General features: G+C 43.3%; 1 protein-coding gene across 1 annotated transcript; it reads right to left on the bottom strand.

The window, feature by feature from the left end:
* TFAP4 (transcription factor AP-4) lies at window positions 1-23,013 on the bottom strand. The gene is made up of 7 exons (XM_051967677.1): window positions 21,928-23,013; window positions 8,651-8,816; window positions 7,043-7,141; window positions 5,244-5,414; window positions 4,238-4,384; window positions 2,663-2,830; window positions 1-1,105 (listed from the first exon to the last, which is right to left on the bottom strand). The coding sequence occupies exons 1-7, from the start codon at window positions 22,014-22,016 to the stop codon at window positions 905-907; spliced, it is 1,041 nt and encodes a 346-aa protein (XP_051823637.1). The 5' UTR covers window positions 22,017-23,013; the 3' UTR covers window positions 1-904.

Below are 23,013 nucleotides of genomic sequence, written 5' to 3'. Positions count from 1 at the left end.
TCTAAAAAACAAAGTACAAACTTTATTTTGTATCTTTACAAAGGCACAGTGGCCTTGGTTTTTTTTTTTCCCATTTCTTAACAAAATATAATAGCTTCTCCCCGAACACAAAGACCTCAAAATTGTAAAAAAAAACAACAACAGACAAAACCAAGAAAGGAAGGAAGGAAAGGAAGGAAGGAAGAGGGAGAAAAAGAAAGAAAAAAAGAGAAAGAAAGAAAAGGACAAAGACAGCTGTGGCTGGAGGAGGGGGTAAACCTAGGGGGAAAGGTTGAGGGGGGTAAAGAATAACAGCTAATTCTAGTGCTGAGCCAGGTGGAAAGGGAGGAGGGGGCATGACAAAACCCCAAACTAAGAAGCAACATACACACCCCACCCCCACCCAGGCCCCCAAACAGCCCCAGCCCAGCCAGACCCACAGCCCCCAAATCCATTTAAGTGCTTAAAGGGGAAAGAGGAAAAAACAAGAGGGAGGGAGGAGGAAGAGGAAGGGGGAGAGAGAAAGGAGGGGAACAAGTGGTAGATTAGAGGGGATAGTCACTGTGCCAGGGCTGGCTTCTAAGAGGAGGGAAGAAATATTGGCATATTTTTCCCCTTTAAAATTAAATGCAAAATGGTTTGGTGGAGAGGGTCCAGGGAGGTCCCTGACTTCTTCCCCAGCCTCTTCTAGCCTGCCCTGGCCCCCTGGTACCACCTGAGTTCCAGCTTTGTCCTCCATCCTTCCCCAGCCTCCTCCAAAGTTGGATGTGTTGGCTTTGTTAAAGAATTACAGTATTGAAAAGAGGTCATAAAAGAGACCCAAATGACATTGTAATTTTGTAAAAATCTCGAGTGTTTCTCCCCACTATTGCCCTTGCCCCCTTGCCCCCCTGAGGGTGGAGGAAGAGGAGGGCTATGGGGGGGGTCAGGGGAGATCCCCATCCCCTGCTGGGTCCTCCTTGCTCTGGTCCATAGCATCACTGTCGGAGGCCTCTGAGTCTGAAGCTGTGTCAGAGGCAGGGGCCCCCGGGCAGGCCCGGACTGGTGGCTTCACAATCACTGCCCGCCGCTGCTCTTCTTGTTCCTGTTCCTCCTGCTCTTGTGTGCCTTCGATGTGCTGAATTGCCTAAGAAGAGGTGGGAGGTAAGAGCAAGAACACTGATCAGGCCTCCAGTTCATGAGCTCCCTAGGCGGGCCCATGACCCCCCTTCCAAAAAACCCAGACTTAAGAGATCTTCCCAAACCCTCCCTTCTCCTCTAAATCTCTCACTTGGAGGCCAAGGCCTCTCCACTTTGGTCAATCTAGATGGGATATACTTAGGAACAGGTCAGGGCAAAGGTGGCCATCTATTCGACCTCCCACCCTCCTCACCCTCATACCTACAACACAGTTAAATATGCTTTCAGGAAAACTGACAGGTAAGACCTAACTCACTAAAGAGAAGTTGAATGGGATTTAGAAAACAATGAAGTTGGTTTAAAAAGTGCTTTTACTGACCTAGGGAAGTTTTGTTAACAGACCAGGCTAGCTATTTTTCAAAGGAAAGTTTTCAGTTTTTTTTTTTTTTTAACCTCACTCCCTATTAACTCAATAAAGGTTATTTGTAACTTCTCTATCAAAACTAAAAGTCTTTCAGATTTCTTCATTTCACTCCCAAAGCTTAAGCAACTATGTAAGGAAAACCCAAATCTCTGATCAATCAAGCTTTCTCTTATATAGCAGAGCACATCTAATGCCAGCCCACTTCCTCTGGCCCTGTGGACCACCAGATGACCATGAGTGAGAAAGAAAAAAAAAAAAAAAAAAAAAAAAAAAAAAAAGCAGGCCCAGAAATCAAAGGGACCCTAAAGTAACCCCAGCACTGTTAAGTCAGCATGGACACATTCTGTTCTCACCTCCTCAAGGCCAGGAGCCGGCTAGGATCAGATCTCTCAGCTCTCCCCCCAACCTCCCCAGCATTTCCAAATTCTCTGTTTGACTCCTCAGTAGAGGGCTTTGTGTACATCCACTATCTCTGATCTTCCCAACAGATCTCTAAGACACTCAAATATTATTCTCACTTTACTGATGAGGAAGCTCAGAGAAGTATCACACTAGTGAAAATGGAGATTTATGGCCATCCTCAGCAATGAGATGAACCCAATCAGTTCCAATGGAGCAGTAATGAACTGAACCAGCTACGCCCAGCGAAAGAACTCTGGGAGATGACTAAGAACCATTACATTGACTTCCCAATCCCTATATTTTTGTCTGCCTGCATTTTTGATTTCCTTCACAGGCTAATTGTACAATATTTCAGAGTCCGATTCTTTTTGTACAGCAAAATAACGGTTTGGTCATGTATACTTATTGTGTTTCTAATTTATACTTTAATATATTTAACATCTACTAGTCATCCTGCCATCTGGGGGAGGGGGTGGGGGGAAGGAGGAGAAAAAGTGGAACAAGAGGTTTGGCAATTGTCAATGCTGTAAAGTTACCCATATATATAACCTGTAAATAAAAAGCTATTAAAATAAAATTTTTTTAAAAAGAAGAAAATGGAGATTTAATTTTCTTGCCCCAACCAAATTTACAGACCCTGTGGACCCCTGGTTAGGTCTCTCTCTCTACCTCACTCTTCCTAAAATGACAGCACCCTCACTAATCTCTCAGAGCACACCTTGTCCCTCCTTTCTTTACCTGCACGATGGTGTCCAGGTTTTGCCGGGATGTGGAGACTGAGTTGATGACTGATGAAGGACCCATGGTGACTACATTGACATGGTGTGAGGGTGGGGGTTGAGGAGCAGGCACAATCACTGTCGGATGGTGGGTGGGAGCTGGTGGAGGCCCATGATGGGGCAAGAGCTACAAAATAGAGAGAAGACAAGAATTGGCCTTAAGATACAGGCTCTGTTCCCCACCAGGGATTATTTCCCCTTCCTTTGTTCCTGACATGCAATCTCCTGCCAACTCTTCCTACAAAAATCTCTCACATCCATGAATATTTTCCATTATGAACTGCTCATGCCCCTAGTCTAAATTCTTTTTGTATCATTTCTGGCACCTCCTAATTGATCTGATCATTCTGAGACCTGGAACATGCTAAGAACTGGAAAGTAAAATTCAAACTCCTTCCTTAGCCTGACATTCAAGGCCCTCCACAATTTGTCCACCTTCTCCAGTAAGCCTTTGACAACACCAGTCCCCTGCACCTACCCCTAACATTCTAAGATGTTCTCCTCACTGTTTCTACAATCGGATATGGTGACTACCATTTCTATGCTTCTATGGTGTGTCCCTCCCAGACAGAAATCCCTTCTCTGGGACTCTCCAAATTCTAATCATCTCGAAATTGCCCAAATCCTTCAGGGAGCGTTCTCTGAACTCTTAAGACCTAAAAATCTATCCTTTAAGTGGTTTCTATCCTTCAAGTATAAAGACCTCTTTTTAAGGGGAAAAAAAATGAGGAACCCAACCCCACCTGAAACTGTCTTACTGGCTGAAAAAGGAGAATGATAGCATTTATAAAAAGTGTTTTAAATTGCAGAAAGCACTTTCTTCACAATGCTGTGAGACAACTAGTATCATTACTGCCCCAATTCTGTGGATGAGGAAAAATGAGGCTCTAAGAGGTTAATGGCTTGTCTACAGCTAGTAACTGTCTCAAGTGGGATTGCAGCCAAATTTTCCTGTCCCCATATCCAGCATTCTTCTCACTGCCTCTCAATATGTACAGTGACAATGACAGCTCACAAATCCCCTTTAATAATTCCACAACCCCCAAGGGGTCCATAATCCATAGGATGGGAACTACTGGTCTACACCACTACTAAATTAGGCCATTACAAACTGCCTTAACTTGCTCTCTAATTCTTGCATGTATGAATGCCCTGTATATATCCCAAATGCCCTGTAAATCCTGTAAGGGTATCTTTTCATCTCACTAACAAAATCACCAGTATAGAGCAGAGTTTGTAAGAGGCATCAGTAACGGCTCCCTGACTGCCAGACGGAAGCACAGGTCAGAATCAATGTAGGAAAGGACTAGATCATCTGGTCCAACCTTCTCAATATAGAGAGAAGAGATATCTGAGGCCTAGAATGGAAATCACTCAGAAGCCAGGTTGCTTAACTTCTGGCCACAGATTTCTCCATTCTGCCAGGACCTCTCTCTACAGCTGGCCAAACTTCCAAAGCTGGCCTTGCCTGGTCAGGACGGTCACAGTGACACAGACACGCACACACTCGCAGACAAGCATCTGCCACACTCACCTGTGTGCGGAGCTGCTGTTGCTGCTGCTCACGCTCCAGCTTCTCTTGGTGCAGCAATCTCACCTGCTCCTGTTGTTGCTGTAGCTGGACTTGCTGGGCAATCACCTTCAGCTTCTCAGGGTACATGTGAGCCTCCAGAGAACGTACCTGTGGGTAGGGCTGGCTCAGGAGACTAGGCTTGGGATCTTTCCTACCCCATCATCAGCTTGAGATCAAAGGACTAAGAGAACAACCCTCTCACTGAAACCCCCTGAAGTCCAAAGTTCATCTACCCTCAACCTCCAGAATATGGAATGCTACAATTGAAAAGTACTTAGAACATAGCATGGCAGAGCTAGAAAAGTCCCCAGAACAGACAACTTAGAATGTCAGAGGTAGGAAAGACCTTAGAACAATAGAACATTTAAGAGCTAGAAGAGACATGGAACGTAATACAAAGAATGCTCAAAATGGAAGGGACTGTGGAACATAGGCTATAAGAGCTTTAAGGGTACCTCAGAAGATAGAATATAAACTATCAAAGCTGGGAGAGACCTTAGAAGTCATTCAGTCCTGCCCCTTCATTATACAAGTAAGGAAACTGAGGTCCAAGAAAACATAAGTAACCTATATGACTTCAGTCAGGTGCTCTTCACTACTCCACAGCTATCTTGGGGACAATCAGATTTTTAAATGTCCCAAGCACGCTGTACAAAGTAGACAGACACTAATGCTTTTTAAGCACGAGAAGGTTGACTGACTTTGAATAATGACAACTAACCAGGTCACTGTGCCTTACCCAGCACTTAGTAGGAAAACTAACCAAGGCTCAATGTTTCTTACCTAAAGCTCTGCCCACCATAGTAAGAGGAATAACATCCTAAGAGGGGAACCCCTTGTCACCAGACCACAAAACAGAGAGGGGGGTTGGATCCCTTCACCTCCACCAGGGGGCATAAAAGGTCTACACTAGGAGGTTAGTAATCCCAGGTGGGAGCCCAGGGCTGCCCATGCCCTCCCAACTCACCTGCTCCTCCAGCATCATTCGGACTGAACGCTCCTTGTCCAGCTGCTGCCTCAACTCGATCATCTCTCGCCTCAGATCTTCAGCCTTCTCATCCTCCCAGATGTCTGGCGAGCCAATGCCCTCGTCCTTATCCTCTGCCCTCCGCCGTTTGGGAGATGAGCCACTCAATTCCTGGGCACCCCGAGGGGGAGGGGGAGGGAGTCAGTGGCCAATGCATCCCACCCAGGGAAGGATGTATGGCTGGTCCGGAGCCCCGTGGGAAGGGCTGGAGAAAGACACGCCAGCCCCCATCCAAGCTGGGGACAATCAATGTATTGGCAGTCAAATGCAGGTGACCCTGATGCTAAGCAAACCCACTACATGAAAATCCAACTTAACCTACAAGCTTTTCACCATAGGATTCCTTAAATAGCTAGCTCCCCTAGTAGAACAGTATGGTATCACAAAAAGAAGGCTGGTGGAGGATTTAGGAGAATTGGATTCTAATCCCAGATCAGCAAATAACAATGACCTCCTTACTAGAGGTAGCTAGGTGGCTCAATGGCTAGATCACTAGGCCTGAATCAAAGACAGCCTCAGCCATGTACTAGCTGAATGATACTGAGCAGGTCACTTAACCTGTTTGCTTTAATCCTCTGGAGAAGGAAATGACAAATCACTCTAGTATTTTTATTTTTTGACTAAGAAAATCCCATGGATGGTATGGTCCTTGAGGTCATGAAGAGTTGGACACAAAAGCTTCACAATAACTTGATCCTAGAATCCTAGTTCTAGGGGTAAAACGAGCCTTAGGAATCACCTAAACTAAACTGTTAATTTTTTTGTAAAATGATGAAAAAAACACACTCTCCTTTTCCACGTTCCCCCACACATCTTATTTTTCCTACATCAAAACAAACAGTATCTTCAATAATGCCTGGAAAGAGATCTACCTAATGCAATATAGTAGCAATATTTACAAAAATCTGATTTATACAACTTCATGGGAATATAGCTCTCAGAGATAAACAATTGAGGCACTCAACAACCCACCTCCTCCCCACACCCACATCCACACACCCAGAACCAGGTCTCTGATTTACGTAGCCATTTGGGCTATGCTTCTCACTTAGGACCCTGCTTCAGAGGACTCAGCACGGCATCCATTCACATGCAGGGGCCAATGTTCTTTGTAGAGACAGGAGAATGGGTCAAGCTTAAGCTTCACCTTCTTCAGGAAATCTCCTGAATCTTCCACTCTAATTTCATCTTCCCCTTCTCTGATCAGCCTCAACTCAATCCACTTAACTAAGTTGATCGAGTGCTTCAGATATGAACCACTTTCCTGGGACTGCTGCTTTCCCTAACTTCAACAGAAGCTCCATGAAGGAGAAAACTGAGACCCAGGAAAAAAAGAAGGGACAAAGTGACTAATGTCAGGGTCAAAAAAAAAAAAAAAAAAAAAAAACCCAATCTCCTGACTTTCAGGTGAATCTCCCTAGCTTGTTGATGAACTTTTATATCCCTGATCAAACTTGGTCCCAACTAGCCAGGGCATATACTCTATCATATGAAAAGCAACTCCTTTGCTGTCCAGTTATGGGCAGGCTGATCTGCCAGCCAAGTGAAACTTATTCCTCCTTCTGAGGTGTTCCCAAACTAGTAGCAATTGTGCCCTTGTAAAGTAGAACCATCCAGGATGCTTTTAGCCTATGAAGGATGGTGACATGTCCAGAAGAAACATTCCCATTATTCAGGAACATAGTGGATGAACCAGCAAGGACTTGAGGTGGAAGCCACATGCCCAAAGTGCATCTTACCTGGATGAAGCGTTTGAGTTGTGTGTTCTGTTGTAAGAGCCTTGTTTTTTCCTGCTCCAGGGAAAAGATGTATTCTGCTGTCTGTTGAAGAATGGCTGCCTGCCAAGAAAGGAGGAAAAAGAGGGTGCAAAAGGTTAGAATTTCCATCCTATCCTGGTCAAAACCAATCCACAAGTATTGATTAAGCCTTTACTAAGGTCAGGCACTAGGGAGCCAGAATAAGCACTCTCAAGGAGACTATATTCAAATGGGGAAAAGGTCACACAAATAAATTGGTACAAACAAGATCTATTCAGTCAATGGAAAAGTGGCTTTGGAGAGCTTCTCGGCTGTTTGCTCCCTTTTCAGCCCCACAAGTTCCCAGGAACCAAGACCCATTACACCAAACTGAGCTTCTTACTTTGAGATTTAGAGTCATTTCACAGCATCATAAGATTTAAGGGTTAATAATAATGAGTGATACTCTTAAAGACTATCTCTAGTCCAAATCCAAACCCATTCTTTTTTTTTCCCCCTGAGGCAGTTGTGATTAAGTGACTTGTCCAAGGTCCCACAGCTAGGAAATGTTAAGTGTCTGAGACCAGATTCGGGAAATTTTGAAAAAAGAAAATTGATCTGCCCTTCTTGTTGTCTCCTGCACACACACACACACACACACACACACACACACACACACACTCACTCACTCACTCTCATCTCCTACCTTTGTTCACCCTATCTCTGCCACTTAAAATACTTCTCCCTTCCTCCCTTTCTCTTGGAATCCTAAGACTTTAAAGACCAAGTTCATCTTGCCTCCTCCTCCAGGCCATCACCATTGCCCACCCCTGGTCTTCCCCCTTATACTAGACTACTATGGCCTTCCTGCCTTTATAAACATTTTCTAGGAGAGAGGCCGAGTCGCTTTCTTTATTCCTCCCCATGTCGTCATGCACAAGACTGGGCAGACAATAAGCGAATAGACCAATACGAGTGCTGAAAACCCATTTGCTTGCCCTCCATTCATTACAAAGATGGGGTACTACAAGGGCCAAATACTATTAATGCTGTAAGAGACTACCCCTATAATGATTAGGTGGTTTTACTTGCTTCTTACAACCTTTGTTACAGGGGGATAATTTGCTAGCAAGAGATTGGGGAGTTCTGGAAACAGATGTGAGATAAAAACAAAAGGCATCAATAAAAATTAAACTTTTTTTTTAACATAAGAAAACCCATTTACTGGTCATTCAGACTGAACAATTTTAACAAGCTAAAAAATTAACTACCTGTTATGGGCAACACACTGTGCAAGGTGCTGTAGAGCAAAGACACTGAAACCTATCCTACTATCAAGAAGCTTATAGTTTAACACTCAAGAATCATAAAAATCAGATTAACAGCAACAAAAGTTTTCATTACCACCTCCCTTCTCCCTGTTCCTTCTCTTCCTTGTCCAAAGAAAAAAAAGAAAACTAGTCAACAGACTTAAAAAGAATTACATTTTGAAAAACATTTGACAAAACTGGCATTGATTCCCCTTCATTTCTGGCCATATTTTAATAAAGGATTCAGGAACCTCAAGTATCTTTCTTCTCCTCCTCCTCTTCCAAGTTGGCTCCTACTCACCTTGCTGAGTTTCTCTCCATCTGTGTGTGGGATGAGGGTTTTCAGGGATTGGAACCCCGCATTAATGCTCTGCATTCGCCTTCTCTCATTGCTGTTGGCAATCTCCCGACGTATTCGACGCTCCTGGTCCCTCTGGGTCTCTGGGGTCAATGGAATGTTGGCCAGGCTGCAAGGGGAAAGAAGTCCATCTGTCAATTAGCAAGAGACTTTCCAGGGGGAAGGAGAGAGGGACATAAACTGATACATCTCCTTTAGCATTCCCATTTCTGTCAGGCCTCCTTAAATAGCTCTCCTTCCCCTTTCCTTACATATTTCCATCGAAAAGGAGAGGAGGACTAAGAGAAGAACACAAAATCCCACTTCCTGTCACTAATACATTCCAGAGACATAAACATAAACCCATCATCCATTTCCATCTGACACCGAGGCAAGACAGCCAAGCTGACCCAGTACCCACTTCTACTTCTGGTGTGTCCTCTGATCCAAAGAAGACCCAAACCCAGAAGTTCTGGCCACAACTCTTAAGTCATTTACAATATCAGACACTTAGAAGGATCAGGTCTCTGAAAAGAGACTGAAAGACAATTCCCAGTAAAACCACAGTTACTGTCACAGGTTGGAAACTGGCTTCAAAACCCTCTCTGAGTCATCTGGGATTGATGTTTTTATAAACCTGTTCTTATGTCTAACTTGTACTTCAATCATAGAATTTAAGTAGAAAGGGCCTTAAAGATCAATTAGTCCAACCCCCACCCTTTTACAGATGAGAAAACAAAGAAAGTGAGTTGAACTACACATGAGGAGGCCCCCAAAAGAACACCAGCTCTCCTATAGTTCAAATCTGACTTCTGAGAAATACTAATCATATGATCTTGGCCAAGTGACTTTTACCTGCTCGGGATAATGAAGGTTCTAGATTAGGAGGACTCTGAGAATCATAAATCTATGATATAAGGTCACAAAGCGTGTCAATGGGAGGTAGGAACTAAAACTTCACGATCCTGGTTATTAAGTGAATTGATGTAGACAGAGAATGTCCCAAAAGTCTTAGTGCAATGAAGTTATTCAAAGCTTTGGACTGCATTGAAACTTTCTGCATACCCAATATATACTCCTGATTTCTTTGTCCTAAAACATCTTGCTTCCAGTTTCAAAGGAAGGAGGGTCCTCAGTCAAGAATCTGGGGACTTAGTAATCCACCTTAAGTCTTCCATAGTTCTATATATTTTCCTTAAATCTGGTATTTCCAGAATAAAACTGTCTTGTTCTATGTCTAGTTAGCCCACCCCCACATCCATTTCTTCCTTCCCAACTATCTCACATCATTCAATCATCCCAGAACAGCAGTCACCCTCCTCCTCAAAGGGGATTTCCTCTCTGCTCTAATTCCCAGGGAACCCACTGTATCATCTCAGAGTCATATCCTGCTGTACCAGCTTATTGTAGGACAGGACCCCCAGCATCCTTTGGGGTTCTCCTCACTGTTAAAGAATAGACAGCAGAGCCCAATGGGGGAGGACAATGAGACTTTGGGTGAAGGAGAAGAATGTTGGTCATAAGAAGCTGGGGGATAGGAGGAATAGAAGAGAAAATTTAACAAGCAAAGGGGACAGATGGACAGAGTCTGCGTAACGAATGCCACCACTCCCAAGGGGCCTGTGTGTGTGGCCTAGAATGAGAAGTATCCCCCCCCAGTTCCTCTTCTGGGTCCTTTCCCCCCTTCTCCCCTAAAATAATGGCTTCCAGATGCTGGGATCCCAGCAGAGGCCAGCTGGCCCCACCCAAAACCACAGCTCCTGCCTGCTTCCTGCCAAGCCCCCTCCTTAGGCGACCTGCCCCAGGGACAGGAGAGTGGGCCCCAGTCCCCCTCTTTTCTCACAGTATCCTCCCTCAAACCTTCAGCCAGGAGAATCAACGGCAATCCTGTTGCCTCCAATCCCATCCCTGGGAAATTCTACTGAATAAAGAGGCTGGGGGGGAAAGCAGGTCCTAAGAAATCCTCAAAGGAGGAGATGAATCTAACCCTAAAGTCATTTTCTCCATTAAAGAGCCCTCAGAAATCTATCACTTACCTCCTCACATATACAATAATAGGAAACCCAACATAGTTCTTTAACTTAGCATGAGTTAAAAAAAAGAATCATCCCTGGCTCCTTTCCCCATTCTAATTCAGAAAGAAAAAAAAAAAGAAAGAAAAAGAGGGAAGGGGGGACTTATCACCAAAACCCAGAAAACAAATACAACATCTAGAATAGTTTGCTCCTGTGACAAAGAAGAAAAAACTGATGATAACATTCAAAAAGTACCAGATGCACCACTATCTCATTTGGTGACTCCAGCCAGTACAGTTTTGGTTTTCCTCTACTGTCAAATGAGAAAAATCATCCCTACTCTTTATGAAATAATTTCCCTCCTAAACGACCTCATATGTGTATATTATATTTACTAACTGTTTACATACACATATATATATTATACACACATATGCTATTTTTGCATCTTTGTTGCTTCCCCCATTAGAACATAAACATCTTATAAATAAAAATTATCTGATGATTATAACTGATAATAATAGTAAGTTTACAGAGTGTTTTAAAGTTTGCAAAGTACTTTGCATACATACATTACGTGATTTGAGCCTCCAAACAAATTCTGTAAGCTAAGTACTACAGATATCCCTATTTTGTAGATGAAGGAAACTGAAGCTCAAAATGGTTCAGTAATTTATCCATGGTCACACTAACCTATTGAATGTAAGAAGAAGGATTCTAATACAATTTCAAGTCTATACCACAGCATCCACTGTTTATAATCCCAGGAAAGAAGTCAACATTTACAAGTTTCAAGCTATTTCTCACCCAATAAAAGCACATACAATCACACATATACAGATATGCTCAATTCTCTCTCTCCTCACTGAAGACACTGTACCACAGATAGCATAGAAAATGACAAGATGAATTTCTTTCTAGAGCCTGACAACTAAACAGTCTATTTATCCCCAAAAGTTGGAAGTTAAATCTTGACTTCAGGTATAGTTCTAGAACAAGATAGTCCTCCTCCAAGAAGGACAGGATCAGGTCCAAATTTTCTAGACACAGGACATCAGAACCAGAAGGAACACCAACTCATTCATTTTGCAAATGAGGAAAAGGAAGCCTAGATGATGAGCGACTTGATTTTCACTTCTGTCTTTGTAGTCCCAGGGACCAGCACATAGCAAGTAATAAAACATATGCTTGTTAAATGAATGAATGAACATTGATTTAGATTTGCTGAACTGAATCCCCCAAGGGCACATAATAAATCAGTGGTATTGTTGGTACCACTGGGTTTGTAATCGTATCTCTCCTGTTTCCCAGTCCACTTCACCATAAATGAATATTTTGTCTTAATGGGGAGGAAGGGGGGAGGTGGGGGGAAAGAGACAGAGACAGAGAGAGAGAGAGAGACAGAGACAGAGACAGAGAGAGAGAGACAGAGAGAGACAGAGACAGAGAGAGACAGAGACAGAGAGAGAGAGAGAGACAGAGAGAGAGAGAGACAGAGAGAGAGGTTTTTGATGGGAAGGCCATAAATGGGAAGCTATGGATCCTTGACCAAAGTCAGTCATAAGATGATAGTAGAAGCACAATGACCTGAATGGATGAAAAGCAATGGATTTTGGAGTCAGAAGGCCTGGATTCAAATCTACCTCTCTCTAGTTGTACAACTTTAGGCAACCCTCCCCTCTCCAAGCCTCAGGGAAATCATCCGTTGGATCCGTTGTAGATCTTTCCTTCCAGCTCCAAATTCTTTGTTCCAAAGACTCTTCAGGGTGTCAGCCCCACCCCCCAGCCCTTTCAGGAATAGCTACAATCTCGAAACAAATCTTGGCCCTTCAACTACCATTAGCTGAGGTTCGGATACAAAATTTTCTAAGGACTCCTAAGGCAGGAGAGTAATAATGGAATAGACCTAAACTTCTTTGGCAGCCTCTGAGATCATTTGATAGTAGGAAGTCAACACCTTAAGAGGATAGTTTTGGGAAAGGTCAAAGCCCAGACAGCTGATCAGAGCCAACGGCAGGGCTGGGGAGGTCAAGGGCAAGAAAAACGCTTTTTGATTCACAATTAGCATGTTCCTTACCCCCAGGAAGTCCAGATATTTCCTTCGCCTGGGTTCTAGTACAAGCTCCATTACATTTTAGGGACTGTTTCCCCAAGTGAGAAATCAAATGGGGAGAATCTCAGAGCAAGTGCTCTGAAAATCATAAAGCTGACAAAATATGCTGTAAAGAGACCTGGCCCCAGATTTGAATCTCTGACATTTACTGGCAATGGGAGAGGACTGATCTTTTCTTTAGTCCTAAATCCAAATCAAAAGGACTTGAGTTCAAATTCCACCCCTATTGCTTACTACCTACTTGACATTGAGCAGATTAGTTCTCCTCTTAGGACTTCAGTTTCAAAGGGGAAAGCATTCTGGAACCCTTAAACCCTGGAACCCCTGTATAAATGTAGGTTGTGATTATTTTCAGATCCATTCTCTCACTGATCCTTCTAAAACTGCCAGGAAGGCAACAGTTGGGGTTGGGATTATTCCCTCCATTTAATAGATGAAAAAGCTGAGGGGGGAGGAGGAGAAGAGTCAAACAATCTATCCAAGACCAACAAATGAAGTTGAAAAAGAAAGACCTTTCTGCATGCCCAGTACTTAGCACAGTTCTGGGCACAAACATAGTAAGAGCTTAGAAAATATTTTTTGAACAATAATACTCCTTCCTGCCCTTCAGTCCCAAATGATTTTTCTGAAGCTAGGTGTGTAACTTCTATCCTGACCCCTTAAATCTGGGGTCCTTCAAAGCTCATAGATAAAAAGGAGAAGCTAGTGTGATTTGTGGCTATTCCCAAATTTCTTCCCCTCAGGAAGGGGTCAGGACCAACCTCAATGCTTCTTAAATTTTTATTGGTTATCAGGAAAAAGATCTTGGGACAGTTTTGTAATCACAATAATAACCCCAGTCTTGAGAGAGGTTAGGGGAATAAGTTTCCCTGGAATCACATCAAAATTTAGAAAACAAGACAGAAGACCAACAATGATTCCCATCTTAGGAGCTACTGTGATTTGTTCCATTCAAATCCCCTTCCACCCCTATACTTTCCTACCACTTCTGCTCTCACACTATTTCCCTATCATTTCTCAGCCAGGCTTAATAGAAACACTGAATTGGAGCTAAGAGAGCTAGACTCAAAGCTAAGCTCTGCACTTTATAAACTGTGTGACTCTGGATAAGTGACTTCCTTTCTCACGGGAAGTAGTGGACAGAATATCAGACTCCAAAAGCCAGAAGACTCACTCCTCAGGTGCTCACATTATCAATGTAATCATGAGGCAATTCACTGAATGTCTCTCTGCCTCTCAGTTTCCTTCCTGGTAAAATGAGGATAATAATAACACTTATGAGGTTTTTGTGAAAATAACATGAATAGATATAAAGTCATTACAAATAGTAAAGCTATATAAATATAAGTTCATTAAAATGAAAGAGTGGAACTAGATGTTTTCTTTAGTCCTTTCTAACTCTAAAGTCCCTAGAGCCCCTTCCAGCTCTGGCTGATGGAGCATTTTGATTTCTATGATCCTCACCTAACTCCATCATGGGAGCATGATGAGGTAGGGGTAAAAAGGTAAGGCTACAATCTAGCTAATTACATTTTTTGGGGGGGGGGGAGGGGATTCTCAGAAATCTAATTGAAACACAGAAATAACTCCTGCTTCTTAAAGGTCATGACAAATGCTGATAAGTTTTATTGCTCAATCATCAAACATACTTTAAATGCCTACTGTGTTCCAGGCTAAAGATACAAATATATTGAAACCATTTCCTAAGGCATGAAAGAACTATGAGCCAAAGAAGTGGAGAAAATCCATAGATGAACTGCAGATCCTTGAATCATCAAAGACGTTTCTATGTGTCCCTTTCAAAGGAATTAGAGCACAATGCAATGTGCCATATTGGACTGAACATGGCCTGTCCTCAAATACAAGCTGGATAACTCTAAAATGAAATATTTTTGAAAGAAAAAAAAAATAGCTACGTATACCATTTAATGATCACACTCAGGTTTTAAATAAGGCAGATAACAAAGGGAGTGGGGAGAGAAGGAGGGACCATCCCTCTATTCAGTCAATACAACACAACTCCATCAAATCCAACAACAACAAAGCTCCATCAAGACCAATTTAATTTTTCTTTTATGATTCATAAGGCACTTGAGGACTTTACTTTGCCCAGGGAGATCAACATTGTGAGCAACAATTATCACAGTCCTTTAAATGGACCAGAATACTGGTCGCTATACAGAATATCAGATAGTAGCTTGAAGCACAGTGCCAAAAAAAAAAGCTACCTTTGGTACTTACATGACCAACATTAAATCTGTGTGGAAATATATTCATGGAAATATATTTTGTTTTAAAGTTGGGAAAAGGTAGAGGGTGCTATGGAAACACAGCCTGCCTGGTGAGATGGAACAATAGGAACTGTGGTCAGTTTCCCCAGACTTCAGTTCTTAACAAAACGAAAGGTATGGTATAGTGTGGTATAGTGGATAGTGCTTGACTCGATTGAGAAAATAGTCTGCCTCTGATATAATTAATTTCTCTAAGTCATTCAACTTTTCTGAGCCTTAATTTCCACATCTGCAAAATAAGGATAATAATACATTTAGTACCTTATTTTATAAGTACTAAATGTATTATTATCCTTATTTTACAAGATTGCTTGGGAGACTCAAGAGACATAAGGTATAAAAAGTCCTCTGTCAGACTTTAAAGTGCGACAGAAACAGAAGATAGTATACTGGAGACAGCTTCAGGGAGCCAATTAAAATCTTTTAGTGTGAGAATTTACACTTCAGAAATTGGCAAACCCTAAATCAGGGCTTGATTTATTGTTTTATTGATTGTCAAGACTTAAGAAAGTGATGAAGAATGTTAATAATGAAGATTAAACTAGAAGTGTCGGAGAGAGCCAACTGTTAAACATTTACCAGCATATCCCTGGATATAAATGTCAGTTAATAGCATCTTTCCCTCTAATTAATCACAATAATCCTGGTAGGCAGATGGTGTATTATTCTGCATTTTACAAATGAGGAAACCAAGGCTCGGGAAAGGCCATATTCACAAAAGAAAATAAATCCAGATATTTTGATTTCACAAGTGTCTTCAAACACCAATTCTTATTTATTTATTTATTTTTATTTATTTGTTTTGCTGAGGCAGATGGGGTTAAGTGACTTTCCCAGGGTCACACATCTGGGAAGTGTGAAGTATCTGAGACCAAATTTGAACTCAGGTCCTCCTGACTTCAGGGTTGGTGCTCTATCCACTATCCCACCTGCCCTCAAGTCTTTTTTTTTAATCACCAATTCTTTGAAAAACAAATAATTCACAAGCATTTATTAAGGACTTACTAGGTGAGCACTATATTAATGCTGGAAATAGAAACTGATGGTGGACAATACGTATCCCGCTGAGTAAATATTAATTTACTCAATTGTAAAATGGGGACAAATCTTGCCCTATCTATAGCACAGGTGTGGCTCAAGTGAAGGAAAAAAAATTATAAATGCATTTTTGCCAATTACAAATCATCATACAATACAAAGGATCATCATTATTTAGCAGATTCTTAGGGGGCAAGAGTAACTACCTACACCAAGCAAAACATGAGACACAAAATTAATACTGTTTAGCTTTATCACAAAAGACTTGGTTTCTACTCTTTTTTTTTACCATACAACAGTCTCTGAAACTCTGAAACCTTCTCTTCCAGGACATTTCCTAGGTGCTAGTAGTGTCAGAAGCTTGAAGACCCAAGGGAATGTGGAAGCTTCTAAATTTTAGCTTCACCAAGACTTCATCTTATAAAGGATGCTATATCCAAAATCTCTGTCCTGAGTTTCTTAGCTTCTACATTTATATTTGGGATTACAGAATTAGTCCAAATCTCTAACAGAATGAAATGAGATAATTATAATGTAAAACACTTTGCAAAACCAAATGCTATCTAAATGCTGGATTTATTATTTTACAGAAGAGAATATATAAGGCCTAAGGAAATTATGTTACTTGCTCCAAAACACATACAGTTAAGTAAATAGTATCCATATCCAAGGAGTCTCAGAACATGACTCATATCAACCTGAATCAAAAAAAAATCACTTATTGTCTATGTGGATATGGGAAAAATCAGATGTATTTTGAACCTAATTCCCTTTCATCAAATGAGACCAGCATAAGCTGGAAATGTATTGGAATAGGAAAACTCAATGCTATTTATTTTGTAATTTTTCAAAGGCTTATCTGAGCAATTCACATCCAGAGTTGATTCTACTTCCCAATAAGGAGCAACCCAATATTTCCCAGATGAAGAAGATACTGCTTACTATAATCAAAAGTCAAAGAGCATTACTGCTAGAAGGGATTTTAAAGATTCATTTCCAAATTCTTAAGCCTGACTTTCAAGACCTTTTCTTGGGCATATGACTTAACTTCTGCTTGCCTCAGTTTCCTCCACTGTAAAATGTGGATAATAATATTGCATCTACCTCAATGGATAACTTTAGTAACAACATTAGTAAAGTACTTAGCACATGTGTAACAAATAGTAGATACTTAATACTTATTCCCTTCCTTTTCCAAAACCTTTCCCCACCTAATCACTTAACAATGATTAAAAATATATATGTTTATACAGTGCTTCTAAGGTTTACAAGAAGGTTTCCACTTATGTTTTCCACCCATGCTATTAGTAGTATAAGAATTATCCCTCTTTTACAGATGAGGAAATTGAGTCTCTGAGGTGGATAGATGATCCCTTCAAATATCGTACAGAGCAGAGAGTTGAAATTGAGGATCTGAAACCCAGTCTCCATTCCAAAATTGGTGCTTTCCCCCCCCCCAACCTCACTCTTAACTTCCCCTTAACAGGGTTCTGATCTGGTTGGGCCATGGTATTAGAGGCCAGATGATACATAGTAGAAAGAATACTGAACTTGGAACCAGAGCAAACTTGGGCCCACATTTACTAGTTGTGTAGCCACATATTAGTTAGTGTATCTGTCTTGAGTCTCAATTTTCTAAATCTGTGAAACTGAAAGAATAGCTAAAACATCTATCTCAAAGGGCTGTTGTAAGGACCAAATGAAAAATCATGTATATAAATTCCTTATAAACCTGAAAGCACTATATAAACCCCAGCCCTATTATTATTCCAGAAACACACTTAACCAATTCCTATACAAAAGAAGATTCCCACCATATCCTCTCTACATTTCCAAATCTTACCCTTTCTAGAAGTCTTCCTTCAAAATTGGTGTAGTAACCACAGCCCTAAGCTAAAAGCAAAAAAATCTGAGTTCTAAAGATCCATTCTGCCATAAACTCATTGTATATCATCAGCTAAGACATTTTTCCACTCTGGGTCTGTTTCCTATAAAATGACAAAATTGGACTCGATCAGAGGTTAAGATTACAACTTAATTTGTAGTCCACTACTTAATATTGCAATAACTGCATTTCAATATAATTTTCCTTTACAAACCTTGCTATTTTATTTTATGTATTTAAAAGCATAATTTTGAGAAGGCTTCTTCACCAGACTGCCAAAAGGATCCACAAAACAAACCAAAAAAGGGTTAAATAAGACCAATTCTAGCTTGGACATTCATTATTTCTCTGACCACGATTTTCTCCCTATTGGTAAGTATCAGCATACCACCACAATTTCCTTCTGTATTCCAAACCTATCATCAAAAGTTTTTCCTTGCACCTGGCCTAAATCCTCTTTGCTACAGTTCATGCCCATTCCTCGATGTCAAGGACAGGTTTTGCACCTGCTTTCATAGGATACACAGGTTAGACAGAGACTGGGTTTACATAAATTCAGGGGTATGTTCTGACCCATAAGACACTGAAATGTAAGAGTCAGGTCACAAGCTCATACCAGGTGGGCAAACAGCTGTTCTGGACTGGTGTTTCTGCCGTATCTCACCTTTTCAAAAATTAGTATAAGGAAGGTATCCCTTATTTAAGATTAGAACAGACACTTTTAAGAGTACCTGCCAGCACAAACAAGGATTCCAACAGGCCCGTAAAAGCTTCAGACCCTGGGTTTCAATTTGGTAAAATGCCCAGGAGCCTCATAGGGAAAGGACTGCCAAGTGGTCAAAACAAAATTCCTGGGAATCCCATTCTCCACATGCTCAGCCCTGGCTGACTGGACAGCAGCTGCCTCCTGGCTGATTCTGCTTCCTTTCCTAAATCTCCCTCCATATTCCTCCTTTCCTATTAGTTTGGCTTGGATGCTTGGAATGCCCTCTATAGTTTTATCAATGCATACTTAAATCATTCTTCCGGGACCAACTTAAAACCCCCCTTTTCTCTTCCCCTGAAAAGTATACAACTTTCTCAGACCCTACTGATTATCTTCCTATATCTTTACTCAAGTATACTCCTGATTTAGCTCCCAAAGTTCAAATAAAATCGATGGCTAGAACTTCAATAGTATTTGATCACTTTACAAAACACTTCCCTCAATAATCTCAAGAGACACATAAAAATCCAAATTCTCATTTGACATCTAAGGAAGCTGAGGCTAAGAGATGGGTTAAGTGATTTGCCCAAGATCATTACGTCTGTAGCTTAATCGAGTACAGGTCTCCCGACTTTTAATCATTACTCTTTTCGATAATTCTGACTCAGAACTGAAGGGTTGTTTGACCTTAATATATCCCTTTCATTTTAGACTGAGATAAAGATAGTGGGAGAAGTACTTTGCTTAAAGTCACTTGTCATACAGTATCTTTTCAGATCTAAATGTTAATCCTATTTTGTAGACAAGTTTTTTGAGGGAAGCCATCAAGTTTACTCATATTAACTATATGCTTACATTTTTTAAACTTTCAGATGTTTCTTCAAACTTGTGAAGTAGATAATTCAAAGGTTTCTATCACCATTTCACAGAGAAGGGGGCAGCTAGGTGGTTAAGTAGAAAGAGTATAGAATCTAGATTCATCTTCCTGAGGACAAATTGGCTTAAAAAAATATTAGCTGTGTGACATTGGGCAAGTCACTTAACCCTGTTTGCTTCAGTTTCCTCATCTGTAAACTGAGCTGGAGAAGGAAAAGGCAAACTATTCTAGTATCTCTGTGCAAAAAACAAAAACAAAAACAAAAAACCACCATGGGTCCCAAAGAATAGAAGAGACTGAACAACACAGATAAGGAAAGAGGCTCAGAGAGAACTAAAATAATATCACCAAGGTCAAACGACTTATTAAGAGGTCTTCTTCTAAAGTCCACATCCACTTCCACTACACTATGAGGATCTTCTATCCACCCCCAATGTCAGTTCTGGGAAAGTTTATCACATGACATTAGCATTGAGACCTCTGAGACCAACTGGTTATAAGCCCTTTATTTTACTTACTGATTGTGATCGACAGAGCTGGACAAACAACATGAATGGAAGAAAGCTAGCGACAGTGAGTTTGGAGTGCAGATACAAGACAAGAACTGATTAAAGTTCCCTCATTTCCTTTGCTCTCAAGACCCCCTCCCCATTACCCAACCGATCTTAGTTCCCTAAATAAAAGTTCCTTTACCCGTATACCTTTCCACTACCGGACTCCTGAGAGAAATCGGGGTATGTAGGGTTACACTACAACTCTGCAAAGGTAAGTTAGTGGGGGGGTCTGGATGTGCAAGGGCAGAAGAATCCAGAAAAATCTCCCCACTGATCATAAGGAAGTGAAGAAATAGGGTTCACATGCCATTTCTTTTAAATCGTGGTCAGTCAATTTATCCCACTAAGCCCCTAGAGTTTTTTGGGGGGAGTCTGGGTTGGCTGCTCCTAAACAGCCACCTGCCCAGATACATGGCATCTGTGAATCATGAAGTCTTATTGGGGCAGGCGGGAGAGCAGTCTAACACCCCCAAAACCAATCGCAGAAAGTTAAGGGCAAACTTCCCCATCCCCAAATGGGGGGGGGGGGGGTAGTTAGGGCCAACCCTACACAAACACAAAGTGCTTGGAAACTAAATTCTTTCACTTTCTGCCTGGGGGTTGGGGGGTTGGCGGACGTGCTGTCTGGGAGTTTGTGGCAGAGACCCACGTGGAAAGGCACAGAACGAAACCGGAGACGAGAGGGGGGAAGGTGGCCCCCAGACTGGGATGGGGGGTGGGGAGAAAGTAGGCCTACCCCGCAACTCGTGGTAAATCTGTCCGTCCGGAGCTCCCCGCCCCTCCCCCTCCCGCGTGGACCATGCTTTGTGCATGGAAAGCGTGGCCAGGGCAGCGCCTACAGCTCCCACAATCCCGCACATGAGGGGCCCGCGAGAACTACATCTCCCAGGAGACGGCGGGCGGAGATCCGCCTACTCCAAGAGGGCTGCAGAGTCACGTCCAGGCCTCGCTGGTAAACAGCGCCCCAGCGCTGGCGAGCCGCCCCCAACGTGCCCAGGGGTCAGCGGTGGCTCCATCCCGGGAGACTCGCTCCAAAGCGCCCGGCTCCCAAAGCCCCAAACCTACATGCACACACAACAGATACATGCACTCGCACCACTCACCCCCCACACACACATCTCCACATACATACATACACACAGAAGGACACCCCCATTCCTACCCGGCTGTTTGCAAACACGCACACTGCCTCCCTTCTTTCCCCACCCCCACCCGACCGGAGCAGCTCGGAGGAGCAGCATGGCTGCATTGTAACCACCGCTGCCTGCAACCTGGCCCCGTGCACGCCCCAGCCCCGCAAGCCAGCACCCCGCGGAGTCCCGTCCCTCTCTCCCTCCCCCCCAGCCAAAAAAGGGGGAAAAAAGAGCCCATCTCAGCGCCAAGCGAGAGCCAGAGTGAAGGGGAGGAGGGAAAGGAAGCCGCGGCGGGAGAGGGGGAGGAGGAGGAAGAGGGGGAGAAAGCGACCAGCATGGCCGGGACTGCTGCAGAACCACGTGGGTCTGTTTGCAATTTACAAACGTCGCGACTCGCTCGCCTGCACCAGACAAAAGTAGCTGGGGCGCGCTCAGGGGCTGCTTGGGGTCCCGGCGCTCTAAAGGAGAAGCCCCTGTGAACCTCCGCACGCGGTGCAGCAGCCCCTCAGCTCCCGGCGGCGCCTAAGAAAGGAGTCGGGCCGGTGCCATGCCATGCACACACATGCGCTGAGGGCAGGCTGGCCAGGGGTTGCATTAGGAAAAAAAGAGAGAGAGAGAGTGGTACACACCTACAGAGCCCTCCTATCACTTCTTTCTCTGTTTTCCTGAAATGTTGCAAAGAGGGCACCTTCTGAGCGGGCACCATGAAATACTCCATAGCGATCGGGCCCCCCCTCCTCTGCAAAAGCCAAGTCCGTGGTCCCGATCCGCAGGAGAATGCAAAATGGAAATCCGAATCAAAGGGCAGCGTCGGAGGTGCTGGCTCTCCCGGTCCCAGATGCTGGCGGCAAGGGGGGGTGGGGGGGAAGGAGGGAGGGGGAAGTCTCTCCGGCCTGCCTCCCCGTGCGTGTGTGTGAGTGTGTGTGTATGTGTGTTTGCAGCTGATCAGATGTCTGTTTCAAGGCGGGAAACAGCTGGTGAAAACTCAGCACTCCCCCAGCCTCCTTCCGCGGAGTAAGGAATTGCATGTAAACAAAGGACTATTTGCAGCGCCCCCCCGGGCTGGCGGGAGACTGGGGCGAGAGGGGAGCGGAACCCTGGGGATAGCCTTTGGCTAGGGGCCGGCACCACTTCTTTTCCGCCAAGGGGGTGTTGGGGGGGTGCGGTGGGCAGGCTGGGAAGGACTGTGTGAATGAAGCAAACTGTCTGAGCTTCATGCGCCACTATGGGTGATGAGGTCCATCAGCTGACAGGTTGGCAAGCATTGCAAAAAAAAAAAAAAAAAAAAAAAAAAAAACCCACCCCAGCAAATGAGAGAAACGCAGCTCGCCCCCGGCAGTCTGGCCCCGAACCTGCATTAGGTGCTGGAGGGCTGTGCATCCCCACCCCTCTACGCGGTAAGGGGAGAAGAGGAAGAGAAAGGGGATTAGAGGTTGGAAAGCTTTGCAGCAAGCAGCAGCAGCTGGAGCGAAGAAACTAGCTCTTGGGTACGTGGTGTGTTGGGCAGTTTTCCTCTTCTTTTCACATTGCAACTGCACGAAGTCCAGCCCGCTCCGGAGAGCTCCCTCGTAGTGAAGGGGCCCCTGAAAACTTGCGTCACTCAACCACCACTTCCCACATGTAACTTCGGGCTTACTTCAGAGGCCGGTTGGTTGTCCCAGCCTGCTGGCTGGCTGGCTCTGCCACCAGAACTCCTCCCCTCCCGCGGCTCTGGG

Source organism: Antechinus flavipes, chromosome 1 (genome assembly GCF_016432865.1).
Source record: "Antechinus flavipes isolate AdamAnt ecotype Samford, QLD, Australia chromosome 1, AdamAnt_v2, whole genome shotgun sequence".
Taxonomy (NCBI): domain Eukaryota; kingdom Metazoa; phylum Chordata; class Mammalia; order Dasyuromorphia; family Dasyuridae; genus Antechinus; species Antechinus flavipes.
Note: the sequence above shows the minus strand (reverse complement) of the source record. Positions and strands in the feature narration are given on the sequence as shown.

Excerpts from the sequence above, each read along its gene's own strand:
- TFAP4 (XM_051967677.1), bottom strand. The coding sequence starts at position 22,016 with ATGGAGTATTTCATGGTGCCCGCTCAGAAGGTGCCCTCTTTGCAACAT. Across the intron at positions 4,385-5,243 it reads GAATGATGCTGGAGGAGCAG|GTACGTTCTCTGGAGGCTCA; the intron begins GTGAGTTGGGAG and ends CCCTACCCACAG. Across the intron at positions 1,106-2,662 it reads ACCTGGACACCATCGTGCAG|GCAATTCAGCACATCGAAGG; the intron begins GTAAAGAAAGGA and ends ACCTCTTCTTAG.